The sequence below is a fragment of the Danio rerio genome, chromosome 7 (genome assembly GCF_052040795.2).
Source record: "Danio rerio strain M-AB ecotype USA chromosome 7, GRCz13ab, whole genome shotgun sequence".
Taxonomy (NCBI): domain Eukaryota; kingdom Metazoa; phylum Chordata; class Actinopteri; order Cypriniformes; family Danionidae; genus Danio; species Danio rerio.
Genome location: NC_141027.1, coordinates 4,811,385 through 4,828,961, shown reverse-complemented (window position 1 = coordinate 4,828,961; position 17,577 = coordinate 4,811,385). Strand labels below are relative to the sequence as shown.

Genomic DNA, 17,577 nt, shown 5'->3' with positions numbered 1-17,577 from the left:
ATGATAACATCACAAATAGTACATTGGGGTTATGTCCAAATTGCCTCGATCCATTTTTTTAAAAATTATGTTTCCATGAAAATTTTATTTATCATAAGTTAAAAAAGCTTATGAGATCTTATAACATTAAGCTAACTGCACCCCTTACTATTGTTAAACCTGCTGTTATGTTTTCAGTTAAAAGATAATTTCAGTTCCAGGACTATCCTGTAGATCTGTGACAATGGGAATGACTCTTTAACTTCAAAATATTTACATACAAGTGAGTAACTATGAAGTGTAAGGCATGCATTGAAAAAAAACATGTGTCAAGTGCTATAAAACACAATGTGACAACACAAAGCACATTACAACATGGCAAAATTCCAGTGGTGCATTTCATAGTGTAAAGTGAATTGTTACATAAAGCGTACTCTATACTCTAGAGCAGGGGTCACCAAACTTGTTCCTGGAGGACCAGTGTTATGCAGATTTTAGCTCCAGCCCTAATCAAACACACCTGAACAAGCTAATCAAGGTCTTACCAGGTATACTTGAAACATCCAGGCAGGTGTTTTGAGGCAAGTTGGAGCTAAATCCTGTAGGGACACTGGCCCTCCAGGACCGAGATTGGTGACCCCTGATCTAGAGTGTACAAACTATTTATTAAAATCAATATATAAAAAAAAAAAAACAATCAAAAGTTTGCGTACTCAAACTGCCTGCAAGAATTCAATCGACTGCCCTGCTGTGACCTCATTTGCATGGCTAAATTGATTAAAGTATTATCATTTATAGGTATTAATTTTCTTTCAAACTATTTCCTTATTTATCAGGGGTCGCCACAGCGGAATGAACCGCCAACAATTCCAGTATATGATTTACGCATCGGATACCATTCCAGATGCAACCCAGTACTGGGAAACACCCATACACACTCCTTCACACACATACACTACGCCCAATTCAGTTAATCCAATTCCCCTATAGCGCATGTGTTTGGACTGTGGGGGAAACCGGAGCACCCAGAGGAAACCCACACCAACACGAGCAGAGCTGATAATATCCATACAAATAGAATAGATGAGGACAATATACTCTCCCCCTCTCCCAAACTTCACAGGAAACAATAAGCATATTTTGCATTTTCAATATACTTCATTCTGTCTGATTTACTATCCAATTTCCTCATGGGGACTCAAAAATAAAGTCTCTACATGGTCAAAGTTTACTGGTGGTATTGCTTTATTTGTGGGGACATTGGATATGCACACACTGACGCACACATATTACACACTTCCACGCACTGCACCTGTGCAAAGTCCTGCTATTGCTAAATCTTCAGATTGTGTGTTGTAAACCGTGTTGCAGTTTCTCTTTCGTTGTCATGTGTTTTACAGGAATCAGCATGTGTTTGAGACTGTTGCAGTAATGAAAACACTGGTCCGTAGATGTCAGAATAATTTAAACCATTCCTACTGTAGTGGTGGCTGAATAAAACATTTCTACTTACAACTTTAAAAAAAAAATTTTTTAACTCTTCAACAATGTTCAGTGAAACAGTGCAGGGGAGGTTTCAGGCCGTAACCGAATATATATTGCACTCTAAACCAGTGGCGCCTGCAGGTGTACGGCTGTACGCACTGTGCGCAAATTAATGCCGCTTTTTTTTTTTATTACATAATTTAAATTGATTGTTAAACAGTATACACTACGATATATCGATAAAGCAAGAAGGAATGACAACAAATAAAGGTGTGTGTTTTAAAGTGTGTATGTACTTGCATGGTGGGAGATGGGTAAACAAATCTATTGGCTTTAATAAATAAAACAATCATTTATTTGAGAGAGCTCCAGCATTTCATCTAAAATCTCCTCGTTTGTGTTTTGAAGATGACTGAAAGCACATACATGTTTGGACTGACACACTGTAAAGAATAAAGAGCTTATTGTAAGGAAACTTGCTGCACAGCTGTTTTTGAGTTGACTTGACTTTTAACCCTTGGACTGTAGATGACTCTGTTTAAGCTGTTTTTTACAGTGCACAAAGGAGAGTGATTAACAAGAGAACAGCCACTTTAGTGTGAACCACTGTACGTCTTTAAACACATGAAGCGTATCATTATTATTCATACAATGAGGTGAATTAGACATGAATCTGGGGCAGGATTGATCTGTTATCTTACGCATCAACATCCCCTTTAGCAGCCCAACCTTCAACAGCGTTTGCATATTAATGAAGAAAGTCATCAAGAAAGTGTGAATCCAGCAGGAGAAAAGGTGAGGTTAGCATTCAGAACACACAGTTACAGCTGAAGGGGAAACAATTGTTTTAAAACAAGGTTAATATGAGTAAACGCTCTTTAAAACAGCAAAACTGAATTAAGACATTTGCCAAAAGGCCTAAAATAAGACAAATACTGATCCCCACACGAGGTGGAGAGACCGCAGTCTCATTATCAGCACCTAAGCAGGGGAACCTGTCTTGTTCATCAGACAGATCAGATCCAGCTGCTGCGCGGCCTCCTCGCATGGAACAGCCAGCCTGATCTCACGAGAAAACGTAAGTATTTTACGTTTTGCCAGTTTAGTGGCTAATTCGTACGAATTCGTACGAGTTCAGTCGTACGAAATGGTACGATTTTAAAAAGGAGGCGTTGCACCTGACCCCACCCCTAACCCCAACCGTCATTGGGGGATAAGCAAATCGTACTAAATTGTACAAATTAGATCGTACGAATTCATACGAATTAGCCACTAAATGAAAAAGTTACGAATTGCCGTGAGATTGTGTTGGAACAGCTATCATTCAAGGTGTTTTAAACTGTTTTATCTGACAGACTGGCATAAATAAGCAGTCACCTCCTTTCTCACGAGTTTCTAAAGTGTCTCACATTTTCAACCGAGTTTGTTCCACTGAATGTTCAGTGCTGTTGCGAATATGCGAATTTGAAAACGCCTGTCCTGCTCTTTCAAATTATTTGATTAAATGAATTAAATTGTAATTGACCGGTGCGACATGGGAAAATAGTTTAATTTAGGCCCCTCTGAAACTAAACATTTCACTTTAATTTAGCCTAGATTATTATTTTATTTGACAGTTCAGTTTGTGGTTCGGCATTGTTAGCTATATTGCGGGTTTTGAAGCACTTCACTTCAAATGCTATTGGTTCTTCTATTTTATCTAGAAGAAAACTGACCAAGACAAATATTTGAACAAAGAGACAAACAATATATGAAATTGGTTTTAAAAAGACATTTTTTCTAAGAAAAATATAGGCTGCAAATTTTATTTTTGTTTGAGCGCGTCCACTACTCAGCTGTGCGGGTGGATGATTGTCGTCAGTGGAAAGTAAGCATTTAATTAATGCGTCACTAATTGTATTTTATCACGATTTTCTGTCATTTATTTGCAATGTTTTAAATATGTCATAATTTTAAAGATTTTGTCTTGAGCGTCTGATTTTTCCTTGGTGCTGATGTGCTTTTATTACATTTAGATTTCAGCGAAATATTAAAATTAAAAAGGAAACAAGTTATGTCATAACGAATGCCCTTGAATAATGCAGCCTTTGACAGCAAGCATCAGTGTTTCTTAACATGACTGGCGGAAGGGGGCGGGGCGGTGCTGAATTTGTGCGTACCTTGGAATAGAATCCTGCAGGCGCCCTTGCTCTAAACAACATACCTTGTAAACTATAATGTACTGTGATCATGACAAAGACAAAGGTAATTAGTTTTTTTTTAAACTAATATGTTTAAACATTGTTGAAAAAAAATCTCTATGGTAAACAACACTTTGAAAATATTTAAATTGAATGGATGGATGGATGGAAAGATAGATAGATGTTTGTCTTCAACTGTACAAAGGGGAGGAGAAAACATTTTCTGTTTTCTGAACAAAGGACAAAATAAAACTGAAAGTGTATGTGAGACAGACACAAGAGCCACTGGAAAAAACCTCAGCTGCACCGATTCTGATCAATGTAAGTTATTCATTTTACATTAGAAATGCATTTACTCTTAATGAATTGATAAGCTTTAGCTAATAGTAGTTGATTTGCATTTCCTATTGGTAAATGCCTATCATGTTTATGTCGTGTATCACTCTTCCAATAATACTGTTTTAATGTCCAAGATTTTACTCTGTTTAATAAAAGAACTATTCATTTCAACAGCCGTTATAGAGGACCATTGATTTGCGGCACTTTTAAACGAAGCTTTTGGTCCCAAAGATTTCCTTTACACTTCTGAATCATGAAATATGTTAATAGTCATTAAAGATGAATCACCGTGTAATCTTGTGATATTTTTGATCTTAAAATAAAAGCTCATGTTTTTCTGGCAGTATTACAACACGCTATAAATTTATCTTGGCACCGGATATGGTTTCACATGACAGCTGATTTGTATCTAAGCTTCTCATCATTAAAAGGACCACATTAATAAAAGTATGTGTATATGTATTTAAATACACTTGTAGTTTTAAATTGACTGTGGCTGTTATGTCTGTGTCACACTTTCAGTGTTGTTCTACACCATTTATTTATCATACAGCTGTATAAGGAAATAGGTTTCTCCCCCCTCCCCCCGTGTGTTTCGCTAAATGTTGAATCATTTTAATATAGGCTACCGTTAAAATTTTAGACGTTAATTTCATTAAATCTTTTATGTTTAAAATGTGTGCTTTTTACTGAGCAGGTTTTATTCTGGGCTTAAGATCACCAACCCTAACTGGACCAATCAGATTACATTAAAGTGACCCATCTAATGCAATACAGTCACTCCCATTCTAGAGCACTTTCACTTGCCCCACATTAAGCCGTTAACACTAAAAAGTGTTTGAATCAAAATGGTCTTTAATTGCTGTAATTTCTTTTAAATTATTAATAATTAACAAATTTATATTAAAGTTGCTGTGTGTCAGTTTTTGACTCTTCTAAAGCATACAAATACCATAATATATTTAAGAAGCATACAAAGTGAACATTCTTGTTTATCTGACAAAACAATCAGATAAAAATCAGATATTCTGCTTTGAAAATGTGTTTAGAATGTTAGAAATGTGTGAGATTCATAATGTAATGAATGCATATTAAACCTCTTTAGCATTATAACATGTTGATACTGAATTACTGATATGTGTTTAGTTCTAAAGTACTATTTTAGACAGTTTATTTTGTTTTTAGGATCTGAGATGAACTATCTGCTGCTGCTTTCATAGTATGGCAATAAATGTCATGTAAAATAACATTTAAACTCACATTATCAGCATTTAACACTGAATAAAGCACATGAGGTGTACCTGAGGTAAACAGCACTGTCAGTTGATCCTGTTGTTCAGCTGTGAGAAATAGCGTTTCTAAAATATCAAATCGAGGTGTTTGTTAGAACAAAAACTCCTTTTATTACGGAAAATATTCCTTTTATTATATGCTGTTGCTTTTATTTAGAACACGATTTAAAAATCATCCTTGTTGGTTCTCAATCTGGCAACCTCCGTTTGCATTTGTTTTAATCCAGGAATGCAATACCTTGTTCAACCACTAGGTGGTTGGGTTATATACTGCACCTTTAAATGTATTCAGTTAATTAATATTACTAATGGCTTTAAAACACAATGGACTCTATTTTGACGATCCATGCGCACAGTGCAAAAGCGCAGGGTGCAAATGCATTAAGGGTGTGTCAGAATCCTCTTTTGCTAATATAAGGATGGAAAAATTCGCTTTGGTCTAAAAGGGTTGAGCTTATTTTCTTAATTAGTAATGCTGTGTTCACACCAGATGCGGAACCAGATCAAGCACGAGTGATTCACATGTTAAGTCAATGCAAACGCGCGAATAGACATCCTGCGGCGCGATACGCGGGAATGGCGTGGCGCGAATGTCGCAAATTGTGCGGTGCGAATGGCGCGGCGCGAATCTCTCGAGTTCAAAAATCTGATCTTCAGCGGACATTCGCGCCGTGTTAACCAATCAGACGCTTGCTCTTGTGGGGGCGTGATTGAGACGTAGAACCTGTTGATGGTGTCCCGGGGGAAATCCTCCAGCTGACACCGACAACAAGTCATCAAACTGGGCTTGGCTCAGTCAGAAGCACCGCTGAAAGCCTCCGTCATCCAGGTTCAGTTTCTGGAGGAGTTTATGAGCTCACAGAGCTGGATGCACCTCTGAAAGAATGTAGTGTACTCAGACATGACCCTAAACGTATCGATGCTGTTTTCAGTCTTCATAAAACACATAAACACTGTTATTTTCTTCATAAAATCCGTGTTAGCCATTTAGCTATGAAGCTAGAGTCTTCGGGCAGACAGAAACCCTGCCCATCACGCGAATCCACGTCTGTTCTGAAGTGAATTTGACACACGAATGAAGCGGATTTCACGCGCGAATGAAGCGAGTAAACTCAAATGTTCCCGCGGGTATTTACGCACGAATAGCACGATTTATCCGCGGGTTCCGGTTCTGGTGTGAACACAGCATTATAGTTGTGTTTTAAGAATAAACAAATCAGAGTCTCATCTCCCATTCCCTTTAAGAGTCAGTTGCGGCACGCCATAGCGCATTTGCTATTTACATGACGGACTATGTAAGTGGGAAAAACGGAGCATTTCACTAGCAAGAAAACAGTTAAACAGAGCATCCACAGCGCGAGATTGAGAGATGAGCCTCCTCATTCTTTACTTTCACTTTCAGTCTTGTGGATAAGGAAACGTGTTGTATGGACAGACATCAATTTGCCTAAAAATAATTAATTTAGTTTGTTAAGCGCAAAGATTTCTAAATTTTCTAAATTCAGTTCTGATTTCAAGCAAACGAATAAATGAACAATAATAACAAAATGTAGTCAAAAACCTGAGTTATATCCTAAAACACATGCTGTGCCCCATATGGTCTAAAACCTGACAGGTGGGCAAATCTAAGCTTGTTTTTAATAAAAAATATATAAATATGGATATAATAAATAATACTGCTAATAATAATAACATTATATTAAAGCACATTGTTATGAATAAACTGAAAAAGCCTCCCGAGATGAAGGCAGTGGTTTTTATATTTATGTAGGCTAGAAAATAATGTTTTGTAATATTTTAATCCTTTATATTTATATCCTATAGACTATATACCCTTATTATATCCTATATATATCCTTAATATTTTAGTTATTTTTCATGTGTAAAGATATTTGCGTGTTGCTCTACATCTTGAGTGTATTAAGCAATGTTTAAGCGAGGTGCACAACTAACGCACTCTGCGCTGGACACTAAAAACAGACTATTATAGTTTCTCAAAATAGCAATACACCTCAACACGCCTCCTTTTTTAGACCAGAACGCCTATGGGCGCACATATGAGCCCAAATGCATTTGCTATTTAAACAGCATCAAAACGACTGAGCTGAAACTAGCAAACAACTATTGCGTCGCGCCCTGCGCCACATTGCGCCGGGTGTATGTTAGGGCCCAATGTGTTAATAATTGCTTCTCACAAAAAGTTTCCGCCTAATTGGCAGATGGGTTTGCTCTTAAACTTGTTCTACTGTTAGTATTGTGCATAATATAGATCCAAACGCAATGCATTTTTGTTGACTAGAAAATATTATCTTTAAGGGTGGGTTAAGGTGTAAGGGATGGTCAACAGAGTAATTACAAAGGTAATTACTGAAATTACATGCAAATATTTTTTTAGAACTGTATGAAAGTCTACACACTTGCATTGTACCAAATGATTCATTTTTCTACCTGCGTACATAGTAGTCAATGGGACTTAAAATAAAGTGTTACCCTGTTTATTTCTGGGCATTTTAATATTTGTTGTGATTGGAGAGTAACATGACAGGAAGCAAAGTTGGGAGAGAGGGAAAAACTATTTGATTTTCAAAACCATTTAATTACAAATTGCATTAAAGGAGAAAATAAAACAACAGAAAATAGTTTAATAAAAAAAAAAATCCACAACAAATATCTTCATATCAAAGAATAAACACATTTACAGAGATTGCTGTTGATTAATCACGGCGATGACTTGAGTCTGATTTGTCAGATGTTTGTAATTTGTTAATTGATGATCTATATGAAGATGTAATTTTCAAACATTCTCACTATGTGTTTTATTATGCCCTGAAGAAGCTGGCTGGCAGTATTTCCAATAGATTAATCTCGTTTTTGTTACATGTAGCGCTGAAATCACACACTTTTTCTGAATTCTGAAATATTTTCACACTGCAAAAAATACATGAAAAATAGTGTCTTAAAAATGTTTTACTAGAAAAACAGGAGAGAGACGATGAGATTGGGAAGTTTCACTGCAAGCATTTGTATTTTTAATTTTTAATTATTTTCATTCTGTTTCTCATTTCAGGTGAATGTGAGCCAACAAGCCTGTGGATCAGGGTAGATTGCTGAATATTTTTTTATTATCATCATCATCATCATCATTACTACAATTATTGTTTCAGTATTTCATTCTCCTCATATACTGTCATTTATTTTTAGATCAAAATAACCTACAACCAATCAGAGAAGATGGAAGATGTAAAAACAAACAAAAAGTACTTATTCAATAGATTTCCTTGCACATTATCTCTAAAATTGTACAAAGGTTTTAAATATTTTGCCTCTTTAAAAGACAAATGTAGTTTTAGAAATAAACAAATACTGAAATAACGTGAGGCTAATGTACAATTTTAAAAATGATTCCAGTGTTACTAATCTATATTTTACTTTTATTACAGATCTAAACAGCACAATGGTACCTCCCAAACATGATCTTAATCCTTAATACATCATTATCTATCTATCTATCTATCTATCTATCTATCTATCTATCTATCTATCTATCTATCTATCTATCTATCTATCTATCTGTCTGTCTGTCTGTCTGTCTGTCTGTCTGTCTGTCTGTCTGTCTATCTATCCTTCTATCTATCTATCACTATCTATCTGTCTGTCTGTCTGTCTGTCTATCCTTCTATCTATCTATCTATCTATCTATCTATCTATCTATCTATCTGTCTGTCTGTCTGTCTGTCTGTCTGTCTGTCTGTCTGTCTGTCTGTCTGTCTGTCTATCCTTCTATCCTTCTATCCTTCTATCTATCTATCTATCTATCTATCTATCTATCTATCTATCTATCTATCTGTCTGTCTGTCTGTCTGTCTGTCTGTCTGTCTGTCTGTCTGTCTGTCTGTCTGTCTGTCTGTCTATCTATCTATCCTTCTATCTATCTATCTATCTATCTATCTATCTATCTATCTATCTATCTATCTATCTATCTATCTATCTATCTATCTATCTATCTATCTATCTATCTATCTATCTATCTATCTATCTATCTGTCTGTCTATCTATCTATCCATTACAGTATTGTTAAGTGTCTTTTTCCAATAGTCATGTCAAATGGGGCTCTAGGAGCGCTGACAGGGGTGTTGGCTGTTGGCTTTGTGGTTCTGCGGATTTCAGGTGTGTTTTTAATTTATATAAGTAATTCTAGAACTGTGGGTAAATTTTGCATATCCAAGATGAATCTTCTATTATTTTTCTCAAAAAAAAAAAAAGTTAAATAATAACAAATTATATCTAAAACTAATGTTTGTATGCGTGTTTAGAGACATTGCGTCATGTAAATATTAGCTTAAAGACCTATTTTTGACCGTCTCCGCCCCTTAAACATTCATCCAGCTAGTTTTCATACATCCTTTCCTTTTTTGTGTGTGTTGTGTGTGTGAAGTTATACAAGCATTTGCATTAGACTCCTATTATGGGTATTATTCAATACAATTCAACTGCAATTTGTCACGTTTTGATTTAGTGGCTAATTCATATGATCTCATTTGTACAGTTTAGTACGATTTGCTCATCCCGCAATGACAGTTGGGTTTAGGGCCTGGTTTGGTGCTACTCCTTTTTAATCGTACATTTTTATTTGACTAAACGTTTATGAATTCGTACAAATTAGCCACTATTTGGACAAAACGTAAAATAGTTACGTTTCCATGTGAGATCAGGCTGGTATTATTCGTAATTTCAGTAATAACAAAACACATTTTGGGATTGTTGTTACTTTCTGGGGTGCGTTTCCAAAAACCTTTGTTAGCCAACTAAGGTCGCAAGTTTCATCGTTACAAACATAGTTCGTTGATTTGCCGTTTCCCAAATCCGTCATTCCAACAAACATTCGCAAACTGCGTCACAAACTTCTATGCTTGCAACTACTCCTCTGGAGCTTTAGTTAGAAACATAGTTCCTGGTTTTGTTCTATTCCCACTTATGCCCCCTATGCCCTATTCATAAAAAACATTCTAACAGTCAAAGTTGACTCTGGTAGGAAACCTTGGAAGGCATTGGGGCGTATCATTTGTACAAAATGTACAGAATACCGAAATTCACTGAAACAGTTGACAAATAATTATTCTACTATCATTAATTAATCTACCATCAATAAACATGCACATTACATATCATTCACTTTAAATAAAAACGAAAATAGTGTTTTAGACATGTAATATGGAGTCTGGTTTGAGGTTAGCATCTTGACCTAAAGCACAAAATGGTGGAAAATGTCTACTCTATTACTGGTTTAAAGTGAAAACAACAATTAGTAACAATCAATTGTTCCCTTACAAATAAAATAATTTTCATTATGTTACATAAATAATTGATTCAATTTATTGCATACATAATTCCAGTTAAATAATAGTAATAATAATAATAATAGTAATAATAAATAAATAAATCTTCATTTTCTACAGCACCCTTATGCTGTGTTCACACCAGATGCAGAACGCGCGGATAAGTTGCGCTATTTGCGTGTAAATAGCCGCGTGAACATTTGAGATTACTCGCTTTATTCGCGCGTCAAAACCGCTTCATTCGCCAACAAATTTACATCAGAACAGACACTTGATGGGCCGGGTTTCTGTTTGCCTGGTGACTGTAGCTTTATTGCTAAATGGCTAACATGGATTTTATTGAGAAAAAAACAGTGTTTGTGTGCTTTATGAAGGATGATCCTTTCAGACGTGCACCCAGCTCTGTGAGCTCCTAAACTCCTCCAGAAACTGAACCTGGATGGCGGAGGCTTTCAGCGGTGCTTCTGACTGAGCCCAGCCCAGTTTGATGAACTATTGTTGGTGTTTACTGGAGGATTTCCCCCGATACACTGACAACAGGTGCTACGTCATAATCACGCCCCCACAAGAACAAGCTCCTGATTGGTTACTGCGACGCGAATGTCCGCTTAAGTCCAGATTTCTTAATTCGTGCGATTCGTGCGTCAAACACACAAAACGCACCAATCGCACCGCAGGATGCCTATTTGCGCGTTTGCATTGACTTAACATGCAAATAACTCACGCTTGATGCTCCTTCCGCGTCTGGTGTGAACAGCATTAAAAGTACACCTCAAATTGCTTAATGCTGTTACCACACCAGACACGAAACGCACAGATAAAGCGCACTATTCTCACGTAAATAGCCGCGTGAACATTCGAGTTTACTCGCTTCATTCGCGATTCAAACTCCACTTGATTCGCATGTCAAATTCACTTCAGAACAGACGGGGATTTGCTTCTGATGGAGGCTTTCAGCGTTACTTCTGACTGAGCCGAGCCCAGTTTGATGAACTGTTGTCGGTGTCTGCAGGAGGATTTCCCCCGGGACACCAACAACAGGTGCTACGTCACAATCACGCCCCCCACAAGAGCAATTGGTTAATTGATTGGTTAACGTGGCGCGAATGTCCACTTACTGTAAGTTCAGATTCTTGAACTCGAGCGATTCGAGTCAAACGCGCAAAACGCTCAATTCATGCGTAACGCATTGCAGGATGTTTATTCACATATTTGCATTGACTTAACATGTAAATCACTCACGATTGACGCTCCTTCCGCGTCTGGTGTGAACACAGCATTAAAAGTGAGAGAGAATGATAACATTAGTATAAACAATAAAAGGTCAAATGTCATCCATAACACTGCTAACACTGTCATCACCTAAAATGTATCTTATCAGAATGGCTTAACCCTATAAAGCCGCACGTATCATATTTGATACACGAGTTTCTAAGACCTATATAATATCAACCTGATCAATACTTTGTTTAAAAACCTGTTGTATATGATGTGATACTTGTATTCTCCCCCCTTGTGGATTTTCATGACACTGCAGGCCGTGGAAGGGCTTTTTTTACCTTTTCAAAATGGCTACTTTCATTGAAATACTCGGATGCTTTTTGACTAAAAACTATTTGCTAATTTCAAGTTGTTATAGTAAGAATAACATTTATATTGTTACTAATTTTATTAAATAAAGGTTTTCTTTAATGAAAACAAAGCATAATTACTTAATAATGAATTCATTTTGTTGCAAATAAATTGTGTTGAAAATCATGTATCAAATTTGATACAACAGGTATAAAAGGAGCTTTATTCCCGAGCAATGATGTCACATTTTTGTAATGTAATCAATATAATGCCTACTACAGTGCAAACACACTGTTTTTGGATGATTAAATTAATATAAATAGTGACTGAAATACCATTTCAAAATACATTGTGGGTATTGTTACAATCATTTATAATCAATAAACTATATTGATCAATTTATGTGTAGTTTTAGATGTCAAAATAATAGAGGAAGATAATAGAAAAATTAAAGGTGTCTTGAAAATGTCATCAGCATAATAGTCTATGGCAATTAAAGTGACAGAGAGAAGTTAGGGGAAGATGAGGATGCATGGATGATGATGGTCATTCAGACAGCAGTGATGAGGAAGAATATCAAGAAGAAAGTGTACTCTAGACCAGGGGTTCCCAAACCTTTCAGCCCGCGACCCCCAAAATAGCAATGCCAGTGACTCGCTACCCCCAATATCCTCTGAGGTGGTTATAAATACAGAAACCTTGCATGCAATGACGCAGACACGCCAATTAAATTTGTGTCAGTGCTTAAAATGTGCCAGAAAGTATAACCTGATGTTATAAAATCAAAATGCATCTGACGCTATTGCTGCCTTTAATATACAGTAATGTAATTACCCCAGGGGTCGCAATCCAATAGAACTAGTAACTATAAGCTACTGTAGTAACTATATAGTATATAGTAACTATAAACGACTATTTTTATTTTCAGTATAGTTATGGATAAAATATGTTAATTCTTATGGTTTAATAAAAATAAATAAATTTTTGGAAATCACCAGGCGACCCCCCTTCATTGCCCCGTGACCCCTCGGGGGGTCCCGACCCCCACTTTGAGAACCACTGCTCTAGACAAGCACAGAAGTAAAGGTCCCAACTACACAAACACAGAACACAGTCAGAAACTGGAAATGCAAAAATGAAAGAATACAGAAGAAGAAAAATACAATATCATGGTACATTTGTTGAGTTCATTGCATTTGCTGAGGCTGCTTTCTGATATGTCCTGTGTTTGTATTGTTGGGACCTCATCTACTTGTTTGGACTAAACTTTTTTCGTGATAGTCTTCCTCATCACAGCTGTCTGAATGACCATCATCATCATGCATGGCCTGAGGACTCCATCCTTCCTCATCATCTTCCCCTAACTGCTCAATGGCACTTTAATTGCCATCTATTATTATGGACTCTGTATATGTACAGTATGGAAAAAGTTTGCCACTGATGAAATGCTACAGGACACCGGAGAACAAATAAACCTGCACAATATATTCAAAGATGGCAAGTCTATAAACACAGATGCCAAAGAAATTGAGAAAGTCCTAGGCATGTACATAAACATGCACCCCATAAAAGGTCAAGCTGCGGTGTGCTTTTTTAATGTTAGAAGGCATGATCCTGATCATTTTCCAACATGGAGAAACCTGACAGAGATAAAAACACTGCACCAGCAATGACTTCTCACTTCTGTGTACTGTGTAAATGTAAAGTGCATCTTTGCCTGAACAAGAACTGAAACTACTAGTACGCCTACCACAATGTGAAACAATAAAACACTCTAAAATGCTTAATGTAACAAAAAAATAAAGAGATAAACTGCCTGAAATGTTCTCTTTTGTCAAAAAGTTAAAGGCAATTTTTTTTTTTTTGTAATTAAAATTATCTTTGTTTTGAGCAAAAAGTTGCACAAACGCCTGATGTATCAAATGTGGTACAAAATAAATATCATGAAAAAAAATGTATATGGCATAACATTTTTTTTTTGCTTAATGGTTTAATAAACATCCCAGATCCAGAAAATTAGAATTTTCTGACTATTTTTTGACAAGTCAGGTCTTACTGGGTTAAGAACGAATGTGGAAAAAAAGTCCAAGGATTGGAAAATGCCTCAAATTTACCTGCAATTCTGAAGTTTGATATATAAAAAAAACAATGAACAAAATCATTAACATTAACATTGCTTTGCGGGCTTTTGTAACAGGATCAATGTTAGCAGCAGCAGGAGCAGCCATCATTGGAGGATTTGTTGGACAGGAAGCAGCAGCAGATGCAGATACCAGGCGTAATGCAGTGACGCGTGCAATAGCTTGTGTCGTTGAAATTGGAGCACATGTGATTTACAAATTATGTAAAATGACCCAAAAATCTTTGCGTCTGGGTAAATAATTTAGATGTGCCATAGAATGAATTCATTCAATATGTTAAATGTCAGAATTATTCGCCCCCTGTTTATTTTTCCCCCAATTTCTGTTTAACAGAGAGCAGATTTTTCCAACACATTTCTAATCATAATAGTGTTAATAACTCATCTCTAATAACTGATTTATTTTATCTTTGCCATGATGACTGTTATTACTGTTCTGACTTGTCCTTTATTATCATTATTACAAGTATTTATACCATTATCATTATTAAGGTTGCAGTTGTTGTAGTTGTAGCGGTAGTAGTTGTAGTAGTAGTAGTAGTTGAAGTAGTAGTCATTGTAATAGTATCGATTGTTATTGAGTAATTGTTATTGAGATTATTGAAGTAGTAGTTCATGTAGTAGTAGATGTCATTGGTATAGTAGTAGCAGAAGTAGTAAAGGTGTGGTTGTTACAGTAGTAATAGTAGTTGTTGTTGGTGTAGTAATATCAGTAGTAGATGTTGTTGATGTAGATGTAGTAGAAGTGATTGTGGTAGTGGTAGTAAAAGTAGTAGTAGTAGTAGACGATGTTGTATTAGTTGTAGCAAACGCTATAGTAGTATCAGTAGTGGTAGTCGTTGTAGTAGTATCAGTAGCGGTAGTCATTGTAGTAGTATCAGTATTAGTAGACATTGTAGTAGTATCAGTATTAGTAGATATTGTAGTAGTAATAGTCGTGGTTGTGGCTGTAGTAGAAGCAGTAGTAGTTGTAATATAAGTCACTTTCTGTAGTAGTTGTTGGTGTAGCACTTGTGATTTATTATTATTGTCAGTTATCATTACTGTTGTCCTTTCTTTTTAACTATCATACATTAATAAGCATTGTTGTTACTCCCTACCTCTGACTGGTTTCTATATGTTTTATCTATATCCGTGACACTTGTGTAATTTATTGACTGTTATTGTTCCTTACGTATGTACTCTGCATGTAAAGGTAACTTGGTGGACAGGTCATACACACACGCACACACACTCACACTCACACTCACGCACATACCAGTACCTGACTATATTGTTGTTGTTTTTGTTTTGTTGCTTTGTACTTGTTATTTGTTGATGTTTTCTTGTATTTGTATGATTTTTTGCATATTCTAATAAAAAAGAGAAAATAAATAAATTAGTGAATAATTAAATTGACCATAGTGTATGTGTGTGTGTTTTTGAAAGTGTGTGGGTGTTTCCCACTACTGGGTTGCAGTTGAATGACCCAAGAACTTTAGTTGACTATTTAAGTTGAGTCAACTTAAAAACTGTGCAGTGAGTTGCCTTACAATTTGAGTCGATTTTTAATTATTGTGGTTGGAGGACATAGCAAAAGTGACCTATATATTTCTTAATATCCTATATTACATTTTTAAATTTTGGTCACTGTGATATAATCCCGATATTGAAATAATATTTGAATTTGAAAAAGACATTACATACATTGATATAATACTTAAATATTAATGATTTAAATAAATGTAGAAAGTCAGAAGCCAGGTCTAAAACTTTAAAGTAGGACACTGTGAGGAAAACGGATATGCAGATTGTTATTGCACAATCTTGCCATTTTTTCTTGTCATGTGATATCAGGGTTTAATAAGAGTTTAACACTATAGTTGTAGTATTTGGAGAGTTGTGCATTAACCTAAATCATCTAAATTGGTACTAATTTAGTACAATCAAAATTGATCTATGAAGTAGGTTCTCATACTTGCTATACAAAAATCTGTTTCTAGACCTGGTGTGTGAGAGAAATCAGCTTCTGACAGGGTTTTTGTGTTATTATGCAATACTATGATCCTCTCACAAATGAAAAGTCTGGCATTTACCCACCATTCATTTCAAAATCAGCTTCTCCATTTTATGTTTTTATACTTTAGACTAGGGGTCACCAATCTCAGTCCAGGAGGACCGGTGTCCCTGCAGGATTTTCCTCCAACTTGCCTCAATACACCTGCCTGGATGTTTCAAGTATACCTAGTAAGACCTTGATTAGCTTGTTCAGGTGTGTTTGATTAGAGTTGGAGCTAAAATCTGAAGGACACCGGCCCTCCAGGAACAAGTTTGGTGACCCCTGCTTTAGACATTGAAAATTTAATATTTATGAATTGAACATACCTGGAAGTAACAACAATAAGAGCTGTGGTTTAGTCAGAATGTTGCTGCCATCTACTGGAGAACACTTACTGATTACTGAATTACTGTGTAGATGTCTAGACGAAATGGTAGCCTTCACTGCTAGAGAAGGACTTTAAAAAGTATAATTCTTGCCGTTTTTGAAAAATGTATAAAGTTGTTTAGGAAGCAACAGTATTTTTGTTATCACTTTATTGTGATGGTCCCTGTAGCAGACTTGCTTGATTATAAGTAACTTTGCAACTCAATGGCATTATCATTAGAATATTAAGGAATAGGCTTAGAGTCAACATGTGCCTACAAAGCGTCTTATGGTATATTAGGTTGATAGTTTGCCAATAATCTAATAAGGTTAAGTCTTGATCCGATACGCGGTCATAATATAGCAGCATTTTTGACACTGTATAACAATAATTAATTGTTGGGTTTAGGGTTGGAGTGGAGTTAGATGTTAAAAAAATAATTTTATTGGGTAATTTAATAGATAGCATAAATAATACTCAGTACAACTACTGATTTTACATTATTGTGATGGTTGGGTATAGGTTGGGGGTAGATGTTAATAAAACACAATAAATGGGAATATTAATAAATAATATAAATAATTCCGGCAGCAACCATTTGTGATCTAGCAACAAGCATATAATAAGTGATAAAATAAAGCTGCTCTTGTCAGGCATCAGAGGCCATGGTCTTTAGCCTCCTTGGTAGAGCAACCGACTCCAATGCGGAAGATTGCCAGTTCGAGATCGCGCTCTGTTCCGCGCCAAAGTAATCGCTCCGAGATCGCTTGAATGAGGTGGTCTCGGCTCGATTGAAACGAACCCTGGAGCGGTTCGATTGCAGTGAGAAAGCGATCCGATCCGAGTGCG

The 17,577-nt window shown here is 36.0% G+C and overlaps 2 protein-coding genes across 3 annotated transcripts in view; both read left to right on the top strand.

Annotated features, from left to right (window-relative positions):
- si:cabz01074946.1 overlaps positions 1-17,577 on the top strand; it is a 199,179-nt gene that overhangs the window by 149,306 nt on the left and 32,296 nt on the right. The window lies entirely within an intron of this gene.
- LOC147835877 (uncharacterized) lies at positions 3,614-15,721 on the top strand. 2 transcript variants are annotated; one of them, XM_087260545.1, is made up of 7 exons: positions 3,646-3,708; positions 3,885-3,965; positions 8,343-8,374; positions 8,477-8,532; positions 8,716-8,732; positions 9,371-9,442; positions 14,381-15,721. In XM_087260545.1, exons 1-7 carry the CDS (start codon positions 3,681-3,683, stop codon positions 14,563-14,565), a joined length of 471 nt encoding a protein of 156 aa, XP_087116671.1. In that variant the 5' UTR covers positions 3,646-3,680; the 3' UTR covers positions 14,566-15,721. The 2 variants fall into 2 exon arrangements, with proteins under 2 accessions (XP_087116672.1, XP_087116671.1); XM_087260546.1 differs by lacking the exon at positions 3,885-3,965 and having other exon boundaries at positions 3,614-3,708.